Below are 21470 nucleotides of genomic sequence, written 5' to 3'. Positions count from 1 at the left end.
TGGGTACTGTCCCTGAGCTCTTTTGATCAAGACTAGCTCTCTACCACTTTGACTAACATGCCACTTCTGGTTTTCTGGTGGTTAATTGGAGGCAAGAGTGTCAAGGATTTTCCTGCCTGGTCTAGCTTTGAACCATGATCCTCAGATCTCAGCCTCCTGAGTAGCTAGGATTAGAGGTGTGAGCCACCAGCACTCAGCTAAGAACTTATTGATAATAGTGAGTGGCCAACAGGAGTGAACTGGGCAATGTGACACCTTTTAGGAATTATTAAGCACCCAGTTCTGGTAGCTCACACCTGTAATCCTAGCTACTCAGTAGGCTGAGATCTGAGGATTGTGTGTTGAAGTCAGCTGGGGCAGGAGAATCTGAGAGACTCCATATCCAAGTAGCCAGCAAAAAGCCATACTGGAGGCCTGATGCAAGTAGTAGAGCACCAACCATGAACATGCAAGCAGAACAAGTGTGAGGCCCTGAGCTCAAGCCATAGTAGCAGCACAAAAAATTAGTGAGAGTATTAATAAAGTATTCATAATAGTATTATTGATAGTATTAATAAATGTAGGGGTTGGGGGTGTGGCTCAGTCATACAGCACTTTCATAGTATGCCCAAAGCCCTGGACTCAATTCCCAGCATCACTTGCCACTGACATATTGACATATATATTGATATATAATAATATATCAATAACTATAAAATTCACTATGCTTCGTGTCTGCCTTTTCACCCAGCTTGAGATAATTCCATACACTGTTTTCACTATGCCTATGTTTGATGGTGACCCATTACCCCAGATCAGGTGTGGAAATTGCCCACTCAGGGTGTTCTATAGGGACTCAGAAAGGCTTGGATTTTGGAGCACTTCAGGTTTGGAGTTTTCAGATTAGAGATGCTCCTGATACAGGCACTGGTGGCTCACGCCTGTAATCCCAGCTACTCAGGAGGCTATGCTCAGAGGATCACAGTTCTAAGCCAGACCAGGCAGAAAAATCTGTGAGACTCTTGTCTACACTAATTTACCAAAAAAGCCAGAAATGGTGCTGTGTCTCAGGTGGTAGAGTGCTAGCCTTGAGCAACAAAAAGCTCAGGGTCAACAACCAGGACTTGAGTTGAAGCCCCAGGACTGGCTCAAAACAAAACAAAACGAATGCCATGTACTGCTTTTGAGTCTGGCCCCCACCCCAGCTCCGCTGCTGCTGCTCTGGGTCTAGCTTTAGCCACACCTTCTTAGAAGAAGAACCTCTTTTGGGAGGGCCCCCACACAGGCCCTGGAGCTGACAGAGAACCCAGACTCTCCATCTGCCAATAGAAGAGAGGTTTTCTAATGGAGGCGCAGTTCACATAACAAAATCAGCCACTTTGTTAAACGCCACAGACAGGTGAGCAGTGAGAGGTCCTGTGGCCTTTGCCATTTGATGCAACTCCACCTCTGTCCAGTTCCTGCCGCCCCCGTCACTGCCAAAGGAAACCCGTGCCCCTAAGATCATTTTAAAGTGGGGTTTTCAAAAATCAGTTTTTATTTCCCATACTCCCTATACACCTTTCTCTCAGAAAAGTATGTGTGTGCTGAATTTAAACCCAACGAGGCAACAACTGGGCAGGAGGCCTTCTTATTCTATATGAACATGGTGGGGGGTGGGGGTTGGCAGTACTGGGTTTGAACTGAGGACCTTGTGCTTGTGCGGCAGGGCTCAGTACTGCTGAGCCGCGCTGTAAGCTTCCTCCCTGGTTATTTTTAGAACCTGATGCCCTCCAGGGCACAGGCCTGAAGATCATCTGTCTACTTTTTTGAGGTGCTATGGTTTGAACTCAGGGCCTCGTGGCAAGCACTCTGCCACAGCCCTTTTCACTTTAGATTATTTTTTAGATTCAGTCTTGCTTTTTTTTTTCTCTTTCCTGCTACTGGGGCTTGAACTTACTTTCCTAGCTAATGCTCCACCACTTGAGCCACGCTTGCACCTCTGGTTACTTAGAAATAAGAGTCTCATGGATTTTTTTCGGGGGGGTGGGAGGTCAGTCATGGGGCTTGAACTCTGGGCCTGGGCGCGGTCCCTGAGCTCTTCAACTCAAGGCGAGCGCTCTACCACTTGAGCCACAGCACCACTTCCTTGTGGATTTTTTTTTTAATCCAGAGCTAGCTTTGAACCACAATGCTCAGATCTCAGCCTCCGGCATAGCTAGGATTACAAACTCCAGCCACTGGTGCCTAGGATTTCTTGTCGCACTTGTGTGTCAGTAGACATAAAATAACAGCTGGTGGTGTAGACTTTTCCTTTGTGCTGTTATTATTACAAAAGACAATCATACACAAGGCCCCAACATGCTCTTGTGTGCATTCACAAGCTTTCTTGGGGAAGGAAATAAGACTAGGCTGAAAGATGCTTTTATTTGTGTGTGTGTGTGTATGTGTGTGTGTGTGTGTGTGTGTGTGTGTATGTATTCACACATCTGTCCAGGGCTTGAATTCAGGGCCTGTTTTTGCTGAGGGCTAGCTCTCCACCACTTAGCCTGAAGCTCCACGTCCAGCTTTCTGCTGGATCATTGGAGATAAACGTCTCATGGACTTTCTTGTCAGTCTGGCTTTCAACGGCAATCCTCAGATCTCAGCCTCCCGAGTAGCTAGGATTACAGGTGTGAGCCACTAGTGCCTGGCTAAGGATATATATTTTTGCTGTAGATTCAGCTAAATCATTTTGTTTAAGGGCTCTGTGCTTCCTGGGGACCCTCTCACCCCATGTCCCTTGACACCTGCCAAGCCCCCTTGTCTTTGTTTGTTCTATAGTTTACTATGCTTTGGTTTTATTGTGCTTTCTATCCGGTGACTAACTTACGGTTTCTTGTTCTGTGGTCTGCATGCATTTTTTTTTTCAAGTTGGATTTTATAACATATTTGTCAAGTTCCCTGAAAATCCCTGTTGGGATATAATGTCATTACATTCTATTTACAGATTGATTTGAAGATAATAGATATCTTTGGCTGGGCACCCATGGCTTACGCCTATAATCCTAGCTACTCAGGAGGCTGAGATCTGAGGACAGTAGTTCAAAGTCAGCCCCGGCAGGAAAGTCCCTGAGACTCTTATCTCCAATAAACCACTAGAAAATCGGAAGTGGCGCTGTGACTCAAGCAGTAGAGCGCTCGCTTGAGCTGAAGAATGCAGGGACAGCGCCCAAGCCCAGAGTTCAAGCCCCACGACCAACAAAAATAAATTAATTAATTAAATAGATATCTTTAGATCATTGAGGGTCAGGCTGGGGAGGTCAGGATTTGTGTAGCTCAATGATAGATAACAACTTTGATCCCAGCACCAAAGCAAACAAAAACTAAAAGCAAAATTCCAAAGCCCTACCGAGTTCTTATATTTGAGATTGTGACTTCTCTTTCTATGTATTTAGATCCCCTGGTCTTTTATGTATGTGTAGGTGCCGGTATTGGCGCTTGAACTCATGGCTTCACACTCACTTAGCTTTTTTACCCAAGGCTGGCACTCTACCACTTGAACCACACTCCAATCCTAAGATCTCAGCCTCCTGAGTAGGTTGGGATTAGGGGCGTGAGCCACAGACACCTGGCTTTTACATCTTTGGAGGTGATATAGTCCTGTCTCTTTTGCAAAAAGGTTCATCTCTGACTGTGGCATTTCCTAACTACAGTTTGCAGGTGCCTGTGAAAATTACACTTTCTGGGGGGTTCTCTTCCTTAATTCTCTCTCTAGTTACCATCATTTTTGAATTCACCCTTTTGGCTTCTCTGGGCCTATGGTCTTGCACACTAACGAAGACAGCGCATTGGTCCCTTCCTATGCAGCTTACTGGGAGGAGGATGGAGGGTGTGCTCGGGTTGTTCTGACAGGCCTTGTGCTGCTGGAATGCACACGGGTGGCAAAGTCCATCTTAGGTTCTTGCTTCTTATCTCTGAGGTTTCTCCAGAAGGAAGCTGCAAATCAAAGACAAGGTATGAAATTGCTGAGGGAAGGGATGGAGGAGGAAGAGGAAGCAGGCAGGAAGCGGGGAAGCCTGTGGTGGGTAGGGATGTGAGCCACTTTCGTCCACGTGGGCTGCCTCTGGGGTTAGGCTCATGCTGGGTGAGTGATCAGGGCCGGACAGCAACACGTCTCCATGCGTGAGCATCCTCACTCTCCATTACCCTATACTCCCTTCTTACCACAATTCCAACCGGTCTCATCACTCTATTTTCACACACGCAGACAGCCTACTCCAACCATATTTTAACGTGTTACTAAACAAGGCAGAAATCTGAGCTGGGCACCGAAGCTCAGGCCTGCAATCCCCAACTATTTGGGAAGTGGATCTAGGAGGATCATAGTCTGAGCCCACCTGGGCAAAAGCACAAGACCCTATCTAAAAACAAACTAAAGCAAAAAGAGCATGATTCAAAACAAAATGAGACATGCGAAAAGTAAAAAACAGGGCAGAAATCTGTCCTGGGATGTGCCCTCCCAGAACCCGGGCCCTCCACCTGGTCTGTTTGAAGATCTGGTTCTGTCAGGCTAGACCTCCTACTCACCCCAGCCCTTCCTCTGCTTCTTGCCCCTCCCCCTCCAGTTGAGAGTTGAGATCCCTCTCCCATGATGCACTCTGCCTGGTGTCTCTATCTGAGAGCATCCTTGCATCCAGCTCTTCAGCAGAGCCCCCTCTCAGCAGGTGAGGAGGGGGAGGAGGGGAAGGGGGAGGAGGAGGAAGTCAGTCTAACCTACACCAGCCTTCCAGGAGGCCATGCTGCGTCTGGCTCGCACCATACTTGCCACTAAAACGCTAGTCTTCCTGGCACAAACCACTGGCACCTGGCTCCAGGTACTTCTTTTTTTTTTTTTTTTTGATCTGAGACCGGGGCTCGAACTTGGTACCTAATGCTTTCTCTCAGGAGATGTTCTACCAAACAACACCTCCAACACTATGCTCCAGGGACTTCTTAAAAACTCAGAAATTAATGTCACAATGCTTGGTCAAAATCTACCTATATTAAATTAACCATCACATGTTAGTCGTATCTATGTTAGATTTAGTGCCCTGTTTACCCTTGACATTCTTTCTATGTGTGCCAGTACTGTTTCTTGAACTCAGGGCCTAGGCACTGTCCCATAGTTTTTTTGCTTGAAGCTGGTGCTCTTCCACTTGAACTACAGCTCTGCGTCTAGTTATTTAAAAGGTAAGAGCCTTATAGACTTCTCTGCTCAAGCTGGCTTTGAATTGTGATCCTCCGATCTCGGACCTCTGAGTAGCTAGAATTATCAGCATGAGCTAGTGGTGCCCAGCTTGGAGAATTTTTAAAATCCAGGAAGATTTGCATCATAAGCTAGAATTTCCAACTTCCCTAGAAAAGTGAGACGCTCCCATCTCCTTAGACCTACATCACCCCAGGACGATGTAAGTGGGGCTGAGAAGAACCTTCCTCAGTTGTGTGGGACATTTCTCTCAGGTGTGGGCAGTCCACCCCCCCCCCAGTGCATTACCCCATTTACATCACCAGCCCACCTACCCTGGGCAACTGACCTCCCGTCTCCATCACGTACAACAAGCAATGATGTCATTTGTGAGACAAAAAGGTGACTCTCATCTACTAGGTTTAGGGGTGTGTGTGTGTGTGTGTGTGTGTGTGTGTGTGTGTGTGTGTGATGGTACTGAGGTTTGTACTCAGGGCCTGAGCACTGTCCCCTAGCTTTTTCACTCAAGGCTGGCACTCTACCACCTAAGCCCCAGCTCCATTTCAGACATTTTGCTGGTTAATTAGAGATAAAGAGCCTCATGGCGTCTTCCTGCCCCAGGCTGGCTTTGAGCTCCGTTCCTCAGACCTCAGATCTCCTGAGTAGCTAGGATTACAGGTGTGAGCCGCCGGCGCCCACACAGCAGATTCATCTCTCTTGCCCAGCATTCTCTTCCTACAATCGCAGCCCCTTTCTCCGCCTGGCCTTTGTCTGAGGGTGCAGCGGCGCCTCTGTTTTTGGAAGCAGCAGGGACTTTCGGTTCCCCTGAGAGCTGGTGCCTAGCCAAGCTGCCTGGCTTCTGCCCCCGAAACAGAGCTGCTTCCCCAGAGGTCTGGGGTGATCCCGCTGCAAAGCCACAGGGCCACATGTGAACAGCCCACATTCAGCTTGCCAACCAGAACACATTGTTCTGCCCCTTTCTGGCATCTCTGGGCCGCAGACAACCCCACCTGCCCGTCAAAGCACGCTGAAGCTTCCTGTTTTCCTCTGATAGGAAAATGCTTTCTTCAGTGAGCCCTGTGGTCCCCCAACTCCTCACAAACCAGGTCTCAGCCAGGTGCCCGCAGCTCACGCCTGTCATCCTAGCTACTCAGGAGGCTGAGATCTGAGGATCATGGTTTGAAGCCAGCTTGGGCAGGAATGTCCGTGAGACCTTTATCTCCAATGAATCAACAAAAAAGCCGAGAGTGTCCTCCACTGTTCTTTTTCCTGATCCAAAGTTGCTTTCTAGAGACGGGGGCGTCCAGGGGAAGGTGGGCATGGTCAGGAGGCCCATCCTGATTCTGTTGCCATGCTGAATGTCCCTCACTAGGCCCCAAGCCTGCAAGCGTCTGATAATCAGTTCTCTGGGGAGGAAAACAGGGCCCCGATTTGCAGCATCTGCCGATTTCTGCAGTGAACTGCCCAGGCCGTGGATTCCACCGGAGCGGCCAGATTGAACAACCTGCTGGAGGGCTTCCTGAAGATTTGGGATTGAGCCCATATGAACCAGGGTCAGAAACCACAAGAGCTGGCATAACTCACACCCTTGAGTCCGGGGGCCTGCCACCAGCCTGTTTCTGGCAGACAGCTCAATAATACTTACAGCCCGTACATTCCCCAAACCCTGTTTTGAAGTAACTTTAGTTTTACTGATTCCTTTGGGCGTTTCTTTTTTGCCAGTATTGGGTTTTTGTTTTTTTTTTTAATTCAGATCCTCAAACTTGCTTGGCTTGCTGGCTCAGCTTGCTTGTTTGGCTGTTGGTCTACCACTTGAACCATGCTTCCAGTCCAACTTTTTGCTAGTTACTTGGGAGACAGTCTCTGCCTTGCCTAGCTTAGACCCATGGTCATCTGAATCTCAGACTCCTGAGTAGCTAGAATACAAGAGTGAACCACCAGTGTCCGGCTTGCCTATTCTTTATATCACCTTTGGGAAGGATATTTTTTTTTCACTTGCCTCTCCTCTTAACTTGTGATCAGGGGAAAACATTCCACTCCTCTGAGCTTCGGTTTATTCACCTGAACAGTGTTGGCACGGCATTAGCATGGTGGCTACTCTGTGATTCCATGCCCCCGGCTGACAGCAAGCACTCTCACCTCTTGAACTAAGTAGGTCTTAGAGAAAATTGATGTAGCAATCAATGTTCAGTTAAAAGAGTTAATGGAGTTAATAGTTAATAGAGTTCCCTGTCCTGTGCCAGAGAACACAGCTACTTGATGGTAGAGTAGAGATTTTTAACTTACAGTTGTGTTTTAAAACATTAGTTTTAGGCGCCAGTGGCTCATACCTGTAAGCCTAGCTACTCAGGAGGCTGAGATCCCAGCATTGCAACTCAAAGCCAGTCCATAAGTCTATAAGACTTGTACCTCCAATAAACTTCTCAGAAATAGCCAGAAGTGGCACTGTGGCTCAAGTGGTAGAGCACTAGCCTTGAGCTAAAGAACCTTGGGCACAGCACCCAGGCCCAGAGTTGAAGACTCACAACTGAAAAAAAAAAAAAAAAAAAATCAGGCAACAGCTGGATGCTAATGCTCACGCCTATAATCCTAGCTGTTCGGGAGGCTGAGATCTGAGGATTGCAGTTCAAAGTCAGCCCAGGCAGAAAAGTCTGTGAGGCCCTTTTCTCTAATTAACCACCCCCAAAAGCCAATATAGAAGTGGTAGAGTGTCAGCCTTGAGAAAAAAAAAAAAAGAGAGCACAAGGCCTAGAGTTCAAGCCCAGTGTTGGCATGTGCGTGTGAGCACGCGCACTCACGCGCACACGCACACACACACACACACACACACCATACAACAGTGTGTGTTGAAGTTCTTACTGTTGATTTCTGCTGTGGTTGGGCCCATCTTTCAAGGACCCTCTGCTGGACCAGGCTGCATGCCAGGCTTTGCGGGTCAAGTTGTGGGGCAGTTCCTCATCCCTCCCTGGCCCAGGCTGAAGGACCGAGGCTTCCCAGCCTTCTCTCCTGGCCGCAGATCTCAGGCGCCCGGGAGAGGCAACAGCTCCTAACTGAACCCTTTACCCACATCGTGTTGGCCAAGCACAGCATGATGCGGCACAGGGCTGACTCCCGACATTCCAGTACAAGGGCTTTCCAAGCCCTGTCACAGGGTGCAGGTCTCCCCCCCTCCCTGCTCCTCCGCCAGCTTCTGCCAGGCACGTATGGCCTCTTGGGGAGACACTGAAGCTCTCCCATGGGTGTTGAATGACTGTGCGTGTCATTGGCGCACATCTAATTGCCAGATGTGACTCTGGTGACCCAGTTTCAGACATCATTGTAGATCTGGGGTTCCCAGAGGATGGTTTGACTGCAAACACCCAGGCCATACCCTGGAGGACGGCACTGCCACATCAGTCCCCTTGCTCTCCCTTCAGTGACACCATCCCAGACCTCAGAGGAGGGCTCAGAGCACGTCCTAAGCTGCCGAGGCTTGGAAGAGAGCTCGACTCCCCCACCACGCACACATGCACACCAGATATGGACAAGTGCGGGGCAGAGATTTGGGGCCTTCAGGGTCCTCGCTTCCCATGAGGAGCAAGCTGAAGGAGCCCACGTGCACACCGTGTCCAAGAGGGGACCTGGCACTCTGGCTGGCAGGTGCTGGCATTGGAGGGTGGAGGACAGGACAGCCCGAGAGGTGGGAATTTGGTGGAGAAGCAAGTTCAGGGACGCCTGGACACAAGGCAGAGCCTATGTCAAATCGGTCCAGGGAGTCTTCCCAAAAGCAGGCAAAAGGAAAGCTGAAGAGCGCAGCATCAGATCTCTGACGGGGAAGACCTTGAAGATGCTTCCTCTGCCTCCTGTTCCAGGAGCACCCAGGTCCCTGTGCCAGCCCAGGGCTCTGCTGCCAGCTGCCACAGCCCCCGACCCACAGGCCTGCCCGGTGTACATGTTGCAGATGGGGCGGCCTCTCGCCCAGCCCGAGCCTTTGCTCCCACCCAGAGACCTACAAAATTTTCCCAAGGGTCATGCCATCCATCAGGCTTTGGCTGAAGCAAAATCTAGTTCAGAACAGAGGACAGAGCGAGGCCCAGGCCTGTTCCTCTACCACCTTCCCCCAGCCATTAGCTTACAAACAAGATAGCCTTGCTCACAAACACTGGATGTTCCAGGAGCCCAGCTCCACACAACTGCTCATAGCACCTGAGGCTCCAGCTCTAGCCCACTACCTGCATGGCTGGAGCAAGTGCTGCCCTTGTTCTGGGCAATCAGACTGCACCGCAGGGGAGACGAGAGACCTGCACTCCTCCAGACGCTCGCTGCGCTGGCTGCTCGCTCGCCTGCCTGTGGCTGCTGCCTGCTGCCGCCCTCCTGCCTCCTCCCACTGCCTGGTCCCACTGACTCTCTGGGGTTCTATTTTCTACCCATGGTGCATTTGTCTTAGTCTCCAAGTAGCTTAGATATTGCCAAGGGATCTGCAGATTTTGCACAAAAGCCTGTAGGAGTACATACATCTAAAATGGTTTTATTTGATTAAAAAAAAATAATACTTTAAGATAGGACCCCTTTTAAACTCTTCTCAATCCACATGTATTTGCATGTGTTCATGTGTGTTTGTGTGTGTGTGTATATATATATATATATATATATATATATATATATATATATATATATGAGTCTGTCTGTGCTTTGTGTGCATGCACGTCTGTGTGTGCACTGCCTATGTGTTTGCAGGTGTGTTCATGTGTGCATGTTTGTATGTGTGTTTGCATCTGTGTGTACATGTGCATGTTTGTATGTTACATGTTCCAGTGCTCACTGATTAAACGAAAAGAGCTAAGCTACCTGAACTGATTCTAAGAAACCTTCCCAAAAAGTGTTTCTATAACACCACTCCAATTAAGAAAAAAGTTGTCTCTTTTTTGTTGTCGTTAACTTGTTTATTTTAAAATAATTTCAAGCATTGTACAAAGAGGCCCTCGGTGCCCTTCCCTTGCTTTCCTCCTTGAGCATTTCAGCAGCTAGTAAGGGTCTCATTCCATTATGGCACCACTATTGCTTCTCAGAGTTATTGGAGAGTAAGCTCCCGACAACACCCCATTTCAGTGTTTCTCTCCTATGTCATAAGGACTCTCCCCCAAATCACATTTGGCATCAAAACCAGGAAGTTAACGTTGGTTCATCCTTTCCTTTGGCTCTATTCAAATTTCTTTGGCAATCTCAATAGGAAAATCTACATCTATTACTTATGTATTGTGAAAGTTACATATGACTTCCCTTCCCTAAACCAGCATTCCACACAGAGTCTTATGTTTATATTTATATATATATATGTGAAATATGTGTGTGTGTGTGTGTGTGATCTCCTTTATTGTCCCTGAGCTGGGCACAGTTCCTAGTCTTTCCTGACCTAGACATTTTGGGGGAACAGGCTGTCTTGGAGTGTCTGGAGATTACCACTTTGAGTGAACTTTCTGCAGGACTGACCAGAAATAGTGCTGTGCTGTACAACTTGTGCTCATGTCAGGAGACGCACGGCGCGATAGTTAACTTTGAACACGCTCTCAATTGCCCTTAGTGGCTCAAAATCACTTTTTTTGGGGGGAGAGGGGTAGTCATGGGGCTTGAACTCAGGCCTGGGTGCTGTCCCTGAGCTTCTTTTGCTCAAGGCTAGCACCCTACCACTTTAAGCCACAGCTCCCTTTCTGGTTTTCCGATAGCTGATTGGAAATAAGAGTCTCCCAGACTTTCTTACCCAGGCTGGCTTTGAACCATGATCCTCAGATCTCATCCTCCTGAGTAGCTGATTATAGGCATGTGCCATCAGTGCCTGGCAAAATCACTCTTAAAGATCCAACCTCTGCCAAATATCCAAAGGCCCAATTTTCCCCTTCCACTTTCTTCCCCCTTTGCAAAGGGTCCATGACTTTCAGGAAGAGGTTTGAGGGCAGGAGGTTGCTAAAGCTTGAGAAGGGTCCTCAGGAAGGAGGGGAAATAAAACATTGGAGGGGCTGGCAGAGATGGGCCAGGGTAGAGGCAGAGGCCTGGACAGATGTGGGCCCAGCCCACAGTGAGAGCCTGACAGACGGGTGGTGGCGGCGGTGGCGAGGATGGCAGGTGTCCAGCCTGAGCCTCCGCTGAGCGGCTTAGGGCGGAGCCTTGGCGTGGAGCAGGGCAGCAGGGGAGGTGAGAGCTTCCAGAGCCCGAAGGCTTAGTGCCCTCCCCCACCCCCACCCCCCCAAGGCTTAGTGCTGCCCTCCCCCACCCCCACCCCGCGCCCGCATCCTTCCCAGCCCGTGTGGCACTCTACTCATAGGTGTGGCTGCATTCATGGACCTCTGGAGTGGGGCGAGATCCAGCGTGTGCCAGTTTCACCTTCAACAGCTTTCCCAGAGCCAGGTGACCTCCCTGAGGAGCAGAAATAGACATGGTCGCCTCAGTCACCCCACAGCCGTTCATAGCTGCCAACAGAGTATTTCCACCCCTGCTTGAGATCTGTGCAGTCACCCCACAGCCGTTCATAGCTGCCAACAGAGTATTTCCACCCCTGCTTGAGATCTGTGCGGTCCCACTGAACTTGCAATGAGCTTTGGTGTGGCAGGATAATAAACAGGTCTTCTTACTTTGTTTTTTCTTTTCTTCTTTTTCTTTATTTTCTTTTTTGTGCCTGTCTGGGGGTTTGAACTCAAGGCCTGGGTGCTATCTCTGAGCTACTTTTGCTCAAAACTAGTGTTCTACCACTTGAGCCATAACTCCACTTCCAGCTTTTAAAACTGGAGAGAAGAGTCTCCCAGACCTTCCTTCCCTGGGCTGGTTTCAAATTGTGATCCTCAGATCTCAGCCTCTTGAGTAGCTAGGATTACAGGCATGAACTTTCTTCTTAATACCTTGCCATCATGTATAAAACTTTCATAGTGATTAAGTTGTGTGTGTATGTGTATGTGTATTTATGTGTTGGTACTGGGGCCTTGAACTCAGGACCTCAAATTCTTGCATGGCTTTTTTCCTCAAGGCTGTTGCTCTACCACTCGAGCCACAACTCCACTTCCAGCTTTTTGCTGATTAATTGGAGATAAGCCTCTCTCAGGCTTTGAGCCTCAATCCTCAGGTGTCAGCCTCCTGAGTAGCTAGGATTATAGATGTGAGCCACCGGTGCCTGGTTCTAACCTTTTTTATTTAAAACCATAGCTGGCAGGACTTTCAGGAGGGACTGCCTGGCATTCCACAGTTCCTGCTCTGCTCCTGGCCAACTTCCGCCCTCAGGGCTAGTTCTATTTCAGTTCTGCATTTACAGAAGGCAGACAGTGCTGGAGTTAAAATTACTGCCTGGGAAGATTTAGCCCAGCCAGAGCTCTGACCTGCTCAATCCACGTGGCCACCTCCTGCTGCTGTGGCGGGCATTAGAGTCAGCCCTGGAACTGGAACAAGCAACACAACCATTCTCAGGGTGCGCAGAACTGAGCTGCCCATGGTTTGGACACCAGCTGTCCTTTGTCTTAGAGACCCTGACCCCTGGGGCGGTTGGTTGGGGGTGGGGGGGGGAGGTTGCTCCTTGCAAGATCCAGCTTGAACAAGGCACTGGAGGCTCATGTCTGTAATCCTAGCTACTCTGGAGGCTAAGATCTGAGGATTGCAGTTTGAAGCCAGCCTGGGGAAGAAAGTCCATGAGACTCTTATCTCCAACTAGCTACCAAAAAAGCTGGAAGTGGAGCTGTGGTAGAGCACTAGCCTTGAGCAGACCAAAGCTCAGGGACAGCACTCAGGCCCTGAGTTCAAGCCCCAGGTCACACACACACACACACACACACACACACACACACACACACACACACACACACACAGATCCAGCTTTGACAATCCACATGTCAATTGTAAGGTATGTTTTGTACAATGTGCATCTCTCAACCTTGCTTATTTCCAACCAGCTTCTTCTGTGAGAAAACCTGGGGACCTCAAGGCTGAGCCTAATAATGTCCCTTCTCTTCGAGGCCCTGGGAGCCTCTGAGGGAGACGGGCACAGATACTAGACCCTGAGGCAATGAGAGCAGTGGAATCTAAGCTGAGCTACTGTCTTGCCAATGCCTGGTAGAAAAGACCTTCTGGAAATGGCAGGGAACTTGCCATAGGCCCAGAGACGTTAAAAGGAGGCTGCAGAAGAGATGGTATTTTGTTTCATAGTCAGAAGTAGATCCTATCTCTTTTGTTTTCTGTGTGATATTGAGTTCTGAGCTGTGTGTGTGTGTGTGTGTGTGTGTGTCCACACACACATGCATGCACATGTGCCACTCTTTGGGCTTGAACCCAGGTCCTGGGCGCTGTCCCTCACCTTTTGTGCTCAAGGCTAGCGCTCTACCACCTTGAGCCACAGCAGCATTCTGGCTTTTTGGTAGTTAATTGGAGTCTCATAGACTTTCCTGCCCAAATTGTCTTCAAACCTTGATTCTCAGACCTCAGCCTCCTGAGTAGCTAGGATTACACGCATGAGCACTAATGCCCAGGCCCCTTGCTTGACTTTTTTGCTAAAAGCTGGCACTCTACCACTAGAGCCACACTTCCATTCCCAGCTCTCTTTGGCTGTTAGTGGGAGATTAAGAGTCTGCCTGGGCTGGCTTTGAACAGCCATCCTCCCATCCCAACCTCCTGAGAAGCTAGGACTACAGCATGAGAGGCCAGTGTCCATCTCTGATCATAAATTAATATCCAGCCTATTGGTTTGCCTTTAAAAAAAAAATCTTCTCTGCGTGTGGGACATCCTACACTACCAAGTATATTTGAAGTAGAAAATTCTGCTGTTTGGGTTTGTTTTGATTTGATTTGATTTTCACAACCAGGCTGTCACATGAGTAACTTGCCTGCTGAAGGAGAGAAGTAATTTGTCCCTGATAAGCCAGTGAGACTCTGCAGAGCAGAAATGTCCCCAACAGCCCTGGTCCCACCCCATTCCCCCCCCCCCCCCCCCCCAGAGTAACAGCTCACTCAGGGCTCAGATTAGCAGCATCTCCAGCCTTCAGGAGCTCCTTCTCTGTTTCAAAATGACTTGGCATGTCTTTTGGGGAACAATGTGGGGCAGGCTGGACAGGGAGGCATCCAAACCTGTCCCCTCCTGGTGGGAAGTGTGGCAGATGCCACCCCTGATCTGAGCCCACCCCTCCCCCCCCCCCCCGCCCCCAGGCCATGTGACTGCCACTGCCCCTTGGAGGGCTGCAACTTGATTGGCTCTGCTTCTATTTCCCTCTATTCCCATTTGCTCCCTCATCCCCTGGCTTGAAGCTGTCAGGTAGAGGACCTGCAGCAGAGGATCTACTGCTCTAGCTCCATGGAGGGCTCCCCTGCGTTTGGTGCCCTCTTTGGGCTCCAGTACAGCCTTTCCCTGTGTTCTACTTGGAGCGAGGTAGCCGCTCCCCTCTGCCAAGCTCAGGAGGGCTGTGCCACCTCTGAGTTCATGCTCTCCACTCCGTTCTCCTGGGCTCAAGTGGTAGAGGACTAGCCTTGAGCACAGAAGCTCAGGGACAGTGTCCAGGCCCTGAGTTCAAGCCCCAGGACCAGCAAGAATAAAACCAGCACCTTTGGTGGATGCACGTAGAGGGTAGGGCTACGCATGGCTGCCCCGTAGGCAGACCCAGCCTCTCACGGGCCTGGCCTGCTGGGCGCACTGCCCTTGATACAGCGCTTTTCAGGCCCAGCTTAAGGGTGACAGGTGCAGGCGTGGGGCGGGGGGAGGGCTGCTCCTTCCTGTACTGCCCGGATGGAGGCTCCCACCCACGGGTCTAGAGCATGCTCCTCACCCTGGCCCGGTGTGGGCAGCCCCACAGCTTCTGTAATCCCTGCCTTTCTCCTCCCCAATTTCCTCTAGAATCTGTGAATTTTAACCTGGGTCCAAAAAAAAAAAAAAAAAATGTTTTTTTTGTGCCAGTCCTGGGGCTTGAACTCAAGGCCCACCTTTTGTGCTCGAGGATGGCACTCTACCACTTGAGCCACAGCACCACTTCCAGCTTTTTATGGTTAACTAGAGATAAGAGTCTCAGGGACTTTCCTGCCTGGACTGGCTTTGAACCCTGTTCCAGTGGCTCATACCTGTAATACTAGCTACTCAGAAAGCTGAGATCCAAACACTGCCAAACACTGAGGTTAAAAGCCAGCTTGGCAGTAAAGTCAATGAGCTTCTTATCTCCAATTAAACAACAGAAAACAGGAAATGGAGTTGTGGCCCAACTGGTACAGCATTAGCTTTGAGCAAAAAAGTTCAGGGACAGCATCTCAGAACCAGTGCCAAACACACACACGCACACACACACACACACACACACACACACACACACACACACACACAGAGTCCCCACCTTAAATACTATTAATTTTGAAGGAAGCAGTTAGTTCTTTCTTTCTTTTTACTTCCTTCCTCCATCTTCCTTCCTCCCTCTATCTTCCTTCCTCCCTTCCTTTTTCTTTTTCTCTCATTCTCTTTTTCTCTTCCTTTTACTCTTTTCCTTTCTCTTTCTTCCTTTTTCTTTCTTTCTTCCTTCCTTTATCACTCCCTCCCTCCCTCCCTCACTTCCTTCCTTCCTTCCTTCCTCCCTTCCTTCCTCTTTCTTCTGTTGCTCCTATATTAGAGCTGGACCGCAGGGGCTGGGCTCTTCTGTTCCTTAGCTTTTTCATTCAAGGCTAGTTGGTCTTCCACCACTTGAGCCACAGCTCCACTGTAGATTAAAAGTCTCATGAACTTTCCTACCCTAGCTGGCTTCCAGCTGTGATCCTCAGACCTCAGCCTCCAAAGAAGCATGATTAAGTTTCTAACACTGGAGTGAAGGAGGGCGCACCCCAGGCCATAGAACCTGGAGATGGCACAAGGCTTCGCTCCTCAGAGTGCCTCTGGGTAGCCATTCTCTGCCCAGCCCACCTGTTCAGACAGGCTGCTTCACCCTCCTGGAGGTTTGAACACAACCCTGCATCCCCTATCTTCCTGGGAGCCAGGTCCACCGCCAGCAACCCTGGTCCTCCAGTCTCTGGCCTCCAAGCTTTCCTGGCCATCAGTAATGGCTCTGCAGCCTTGCAGAGGGGTTACCTGGGGGTGGGGGGGGGGGGTCCCAGAGGTGTAGATACCAGATTCCCAGTGTTCCCAACAAATGTAAACTGGCAAAGCAAGTTTGTTAGAGAGAAAGGAAGGAGAGAAGACTGTTCAAGGATAGATTAAGTCCCAGCTAAATGGCTCAAGGTAAAGAATTCTAGCTTTCTAGGCTTTAAAACCCATGGGAGGAGTTCATGGTAATGATGGTAGGCTGACCCCAGAGAAAAGGAGGAATCTCACGGACTTTCCTGCCTGGGCTGGCTTTGAACCACGATCCTCAGCTCTCAGTCTCCTGAGTAGCTAGGATGACAGGTGTGAGCCACGGGTGCCCTGCTAAGCAGGCAGATTTTCTGTACATGCGCAGACTGCGCACATACAAGGTGGCCATCCACGGTTTTAAGTATGTGTAGGAGGTGCAGTGCATATGCATGAAGCCTTAGGTAGGCATTTGTTGTGCAGCTCAGGCTGGGGATGTAAGGGGTTCTGAGGCACTTGGTGACTCACTTTGGTTAGAACTGGCCCACTTTTTCTGCAAGCAGACCAGGAATTACCCCCAGGAGGTGCTAGAGGGAGACCACACTTAGTCCTCTCCTAGATAGAACTAGGAGGGGAGGGGGTGTACAGCATTCTGAGCCTGCCTCGCTTGCAGATCGCCTCTTACTTCTCTGGCCCAGTTCACAGCACTGGTCAATTGTAAGTTGTTTGTCTTTTCGTATTTCACATCTTTGAAATTGAACATGCTAGATCGTTAGTGTCCTGTAGCTTGGGTTTCTGGCCCTTTCCACACATCTAACAGCGAGTCGTCCATTAGCTGGAAATGCTTTGGTGTGGTGACATTTACTCACCACTGCTTTAACCGATTCCAGCGCAGAGGCTTTGCACTGTGTCAGACTCATTTTCTTGTTCAGCTCATGTTTGCTTCTGAACTTACTGATGTTCCTATTTAGAAAACTCAGCTTCTGCTTAGATATTTCTAGTTACCCAGGCTTGAGATTGCTAGTGTGGGCTTTGTGAAAACAAGGGAAACGATCAAAGAGAATATGCAAAACCTTTTGTTAATCACTCTGTAAATTTACTGAATAGCTTAAGCCATCCATGCAAACACAGACACACCACACACACACACACACACACACACACGCACATAGGCCCCCAGGCACGATACACTTGGAGGGACAGAGAGACAAGCTGACAAATGAAGACAGATAGAGGCAAAGAGCCCCTTTAGCTTTCTTTGCCACAAATGGTGGCTCTTATTCCCTTCAGAAGGAAGCAGAGAAGTTAGATGCTGACCTTCACATTCAAAGCTTGATATGGAAGGTATTGTTACGATGGTGGGTGTGGTCGGTGCTTGTGGTGCACCACTGTAATCTTAGCTTCTCAAGATGCTGAGATCTGAGCATTGCAGGTCAAAGCCAGTCTGAGCAGGCAAGTCCCAGAGACTCCTATCTCCAATGAACTAGGAAAAAAGCCAGAAGTAGAGCTGTGGCACCAGCCTTGAGCCACAAAGCTCAGAGCTCTGAGCTTAAACCTCAGTAACAGCACCAAAAACAAAAACAAAAAAAAAGGGTCAGGTGGCCTCTGTGGTTGGTGGCCAGGGGTGTTACCTTCACGCAAGGTCAGGGAAGACCCAGAGGAGGAGTACCATGGCTCTCATTCTATTACCTACACACAACTTGATCCATTGCCCCTGTCTTCTGCCAGCAGGGACAGAGCCTACGTGAAGATATGGTCTGCTTGGGCTAGGGGCTGCTGAAGGACCTCCACTTTCCTGCTTGAGCCCCAGGACTTGGGGGAAGGAGGCCTGGCCACGGAGCATTAGAAGAGCCAGGAGGGATTCCTTCATAAACAGCAGAACTCGAAACAAGATAGGGTTTCCATGCAGCTTAGAACATTTTCTGGGCTTAGATAAGAACTGAATTATAAATTAGGTGTGATGGCACAAATCTGCAATCTTAGCTACTCAGGAGACTGAGATCTTAGGATCACAGTTCAAAGCCAACCCTGGAAGACAAATCAGAAGAGTCTTATCTCCCATAAACCAGAAAAAAAGCTGGGAGTGGAAATATGACTCAAGTAGTAGATCTCCAGTCTTATGCAAAACAAAAAACAAAACAAAAACAAGCAAGAGCACAAGGCCCTGAGCTCAAGCCCCAGAGACACCCCACACCACTACTACCCCTCCCTCACCCCCACCCCCACATACACACAAGGGCCAGAGAAGTAGCTCAGGAGTATTTGCTTAGCATGGGCAAAACCTTGGGTTCCATCCCCAGTAAAGGAAGGAAGGAAGGAGGGAAGGAAGGAAGGAAGGAAGGAAGGAAGGAAGGAAGGAAGGAAGGAAGGAAGGAAGGAAGGAAGGAAGGAGGGAAGGAAGGAAGGAAGGAAGGAAGAAAGGAAGGAAGGAAGGCAAGCAGGCAAGAAGGAAGGAAGGAAGGATCTACACTGCCTTTTAGAGGCCCTGGGCTCAATCCTCAGCACCAAGGAAAATAATAATTTTCAGAACTGGTCTTGATGGTGAGGAGGCAAAAATAACTTTCCCCACCAAGCACACTTGTGTGTGAGAACACACACACTCACACATACACATACCCTAGAAAAACACTGCTAAAACATTGAAAACAGATCTCTTGAGAGTGTGGTTACGCGTGATTTACCTTTTGTTTTGTTTCATGTTGTTTTTCAGCGCTGAGTCTGAACTCAGGGCCTTGCCCTTGCCAGGCAAGTGTTCCTCCTCTGAGCTAAATCCCCACCCCTGTGATTCATTTTTATTTATTTTTTATTAGTTTTATTTCTTATTTTTTTTGTCGGTCGTGGGCCTGAACTCTGGGCCTGAGCGCTGTCCCTCAGCTCTTCAGCTCAAGGCTAGCACTCTACCACTTGAGCCACAGTGCCACTTCCGGCTTTTTTTTCCCCTTTTTGCTTATGTGGTGCTGAGGAATTGAACCCAGGGCCTCATGCATGCAAGGCAAGCACTCTACCACTGAGCCACCTTTCCAGCCCCATGTGATTTATTCTTATTTAAAAAAAAAAAAAAAGAATCTGAATTTCTAACTCTTGCCATCAGAAATAAATATTTTAATTAGCCAAAAAAAAGAAAAACTTTTCCATCTTTTTAACAAAAAGACAGCATGTTTTTTTTTGTTAATTGTTATAAAGGTGACGTACAGGAAGGTTAGTTACATAAGTCAATAATGAGTACATTTCTTTTTTTTTGGGGGGGGTGTCCGGTCGTGGGGCCTGAACTCTGGGCCTGGGTGCTGTCCCTCAGCTCTTCAGCTCAAGGCTAGCGCTCTACCACTTGAGCCACAGCGCCACTCCCAGCTTTTTCTGCTTATGTGGTGCTGAGGGACCGAACTCAGGGCCTCATGCATGCAAGGCAAGCGCCCTACCACTGAGCCACCTTCCCAGCCCCAATGAGTACATTTCTTTTGGGATAATGTCATCCTTGCCCTCGCTCCACACAGTCTTTGGAACAACAGCCCTCTGGCAGGATGTGAGGCTGTGAGGTGTGGGCGGAGAGCCCGGGGCTTTCTCAGGTCTGCAGTCAGTCGCTCCCAGCCTCCCCGGCTCAATGATATTCCAAGGCAGCTGACAGCCCAGTGTGTCTGGTCCTCAGGCCTCGGAAGGCGTCCCCATGAGGTTCTTCACGAAGCTGGACCAGCTCATCGAGTTCTACAAGAAGGAAAATATGGGGCTGGTGACCCACCTACAGTACCCCGTACCGCTGGAAGAGGAGGACCCAGCAGAAGACCCGGAGGAAGACACGGGTAGGAGGGGCGGGGAGGGGGTGCCTCTGCAGTCTAGCCCTCTACGTTCCACATTGTAGACTTCTAGAGAGTTCCGGATCTGCTGGAGAGAGGGCAAGACATTGGCTAACAAAAGTTTGGAATTCCTGTCTGTCTTCATGGCTTTGTGACTTCGGGAAAATTACACGCCCTGTCTGAACCACAGTCTCCCTTTAAAGAGGGGTTGCAGTAACTCTTTAGGATATCACAAGAGGCTAGCCTTGAGGGGAGGGAGGAGGGGAGCTAAGAGACTATGCCAGGCCCTGAGTTCAAGCCTCAGTACCAGCATGGAAGGGGGGGGGGGTGGTACAAATGTTGCCCCAGAGTCTGGTATGGAGAGAGCAGTATATAAGCAGCCACTACGTTCTCATTATAATTTCACTGTGAGCACAACGGAGGAGATCCTCGAATGGAAGCAGAAGGACAAGGGGGACAAAGCTGGGTGCGGTGACTCTAACCTCAGCAGCCTGGGAGGCTGAAGCAGGAGAATCTCAAGTTCTAGGCCAGTGTGGGGGACACAGCAAGATCTGTCGTTCCCGGCCCCCCCCCCCCGCCAAAAGAAAAGGAATGGGGACAGTGTGGGGAGAAAAACACTCAGCCACTAAAAGAATATTGGCAAAGATAAATACAGTCCCGAGATACAGACAAGGCACAGCTTGCCCCAAACACCATGCAGCCAAACCCAGCTGACAAGCCACACCGACAAAGTTGTGCCCAAACAGAGATGTCCTGGAAACACTCTCCTCTCCTCTCAAAGGTTAATTCTTGTGTGTGGGGTGTGTATGTGTATATGTGTGTGTGTGCACGTGCATGCATGCACACACACATGCACACAAGTATTTAGGTTGAACTCAGGGTCTGGGAGCTGTCCCTGAGCTTTTTGGTTCAACGCAGGCATTCTATCACTTGAGCCACAGGTCCACTCTGGGCTTTTTTTTTTGCTGATCCTGGAGCTTGAACTCAGGGCCTGGGCATTGTCCTTGAGCCTCTTTGTGCTCAAGGCTAGCACTCTATCACTTGAGCAACAGCACCACTTCCGGCTTGTTCTCTTTGTGTGGTACTGAGGAATGGAACCCAGGGCTTCATGCATGCTAGCCAAGCACTCTACCACTAAGCCACCTTCTCAACCCCCTATTTCTGGCTTTTTGGTGGTTAATTGGAGATAAGAGTCTCATGGACTACTTTCCTGCTCAGGCTAGCTTTGAACCATGATCCTGAGATCTTAGACTCCTGAGTAGCTAGGATGACAGGCATAGCTCCCAGGGCAAAGGTCAATTCTTAGCAGAAAACCTCAGGCTACCCTTGTTGAACCTCTCAGCTGCTCAGGACTCTTCCCTAGTGCTGGCCTGGACCCTGCCTGTCCTTGGTGGGCCATGGCTGGGTGTGTGCAAGGCTTCTTTGTCTGTCTCTCCTGGGCTAGTTGGGAGGCGGGTGGTTCACCAGCCCTCTCCCTACCCTCCCGGTGGCTGCC

At 49.5% G+C, this 21470-nt stretch overlaps 1 protein-coding gene across 2 annotated transcripts in view; it reads left to right on the top strand.

The window, feature by feature from the left end:
- The window catches only part of Inpp5d (inositol polyphosphate-5-phosphatase D), a 118422-nt gene that overhangs the window by 27841 nt on the left and 69111 nt on the right, over nt 1-21470 (top strand). For both annotated transcript variants that reach the window (XM_042679057.1, XM_042679056.1), the window contains exon 3: nt 19831-19981. In XM_042679057.1, the coding sequence (XP_042534991.1) occupies nt 19831-19981 (151 nt within the window). The remainder of the gene's footprint in view (nt 1-19830; nt 19982-21470) is intronic.

This window comes from Dipodomys spectabilis, unplaced genomic scaffold (genome assembly GCF_019054845.1).
Source record: "Dipodomys spectabilis isolate Male_0828 unplaced genomic scaffold, ASM1905484v1 ptg000051l, whole genome shotgun sequence".
Taxonomy (NCBI): domain Eukaryota; kingdom Metazoa; phylum Chordata; class Mammalia; order Rodentia; family Heteromyidae; genus Dipodomys; species Dipodomys spectabilis.
This window is presented reverse-complemented; position numbering and strand designations above follow the sequence as displayed.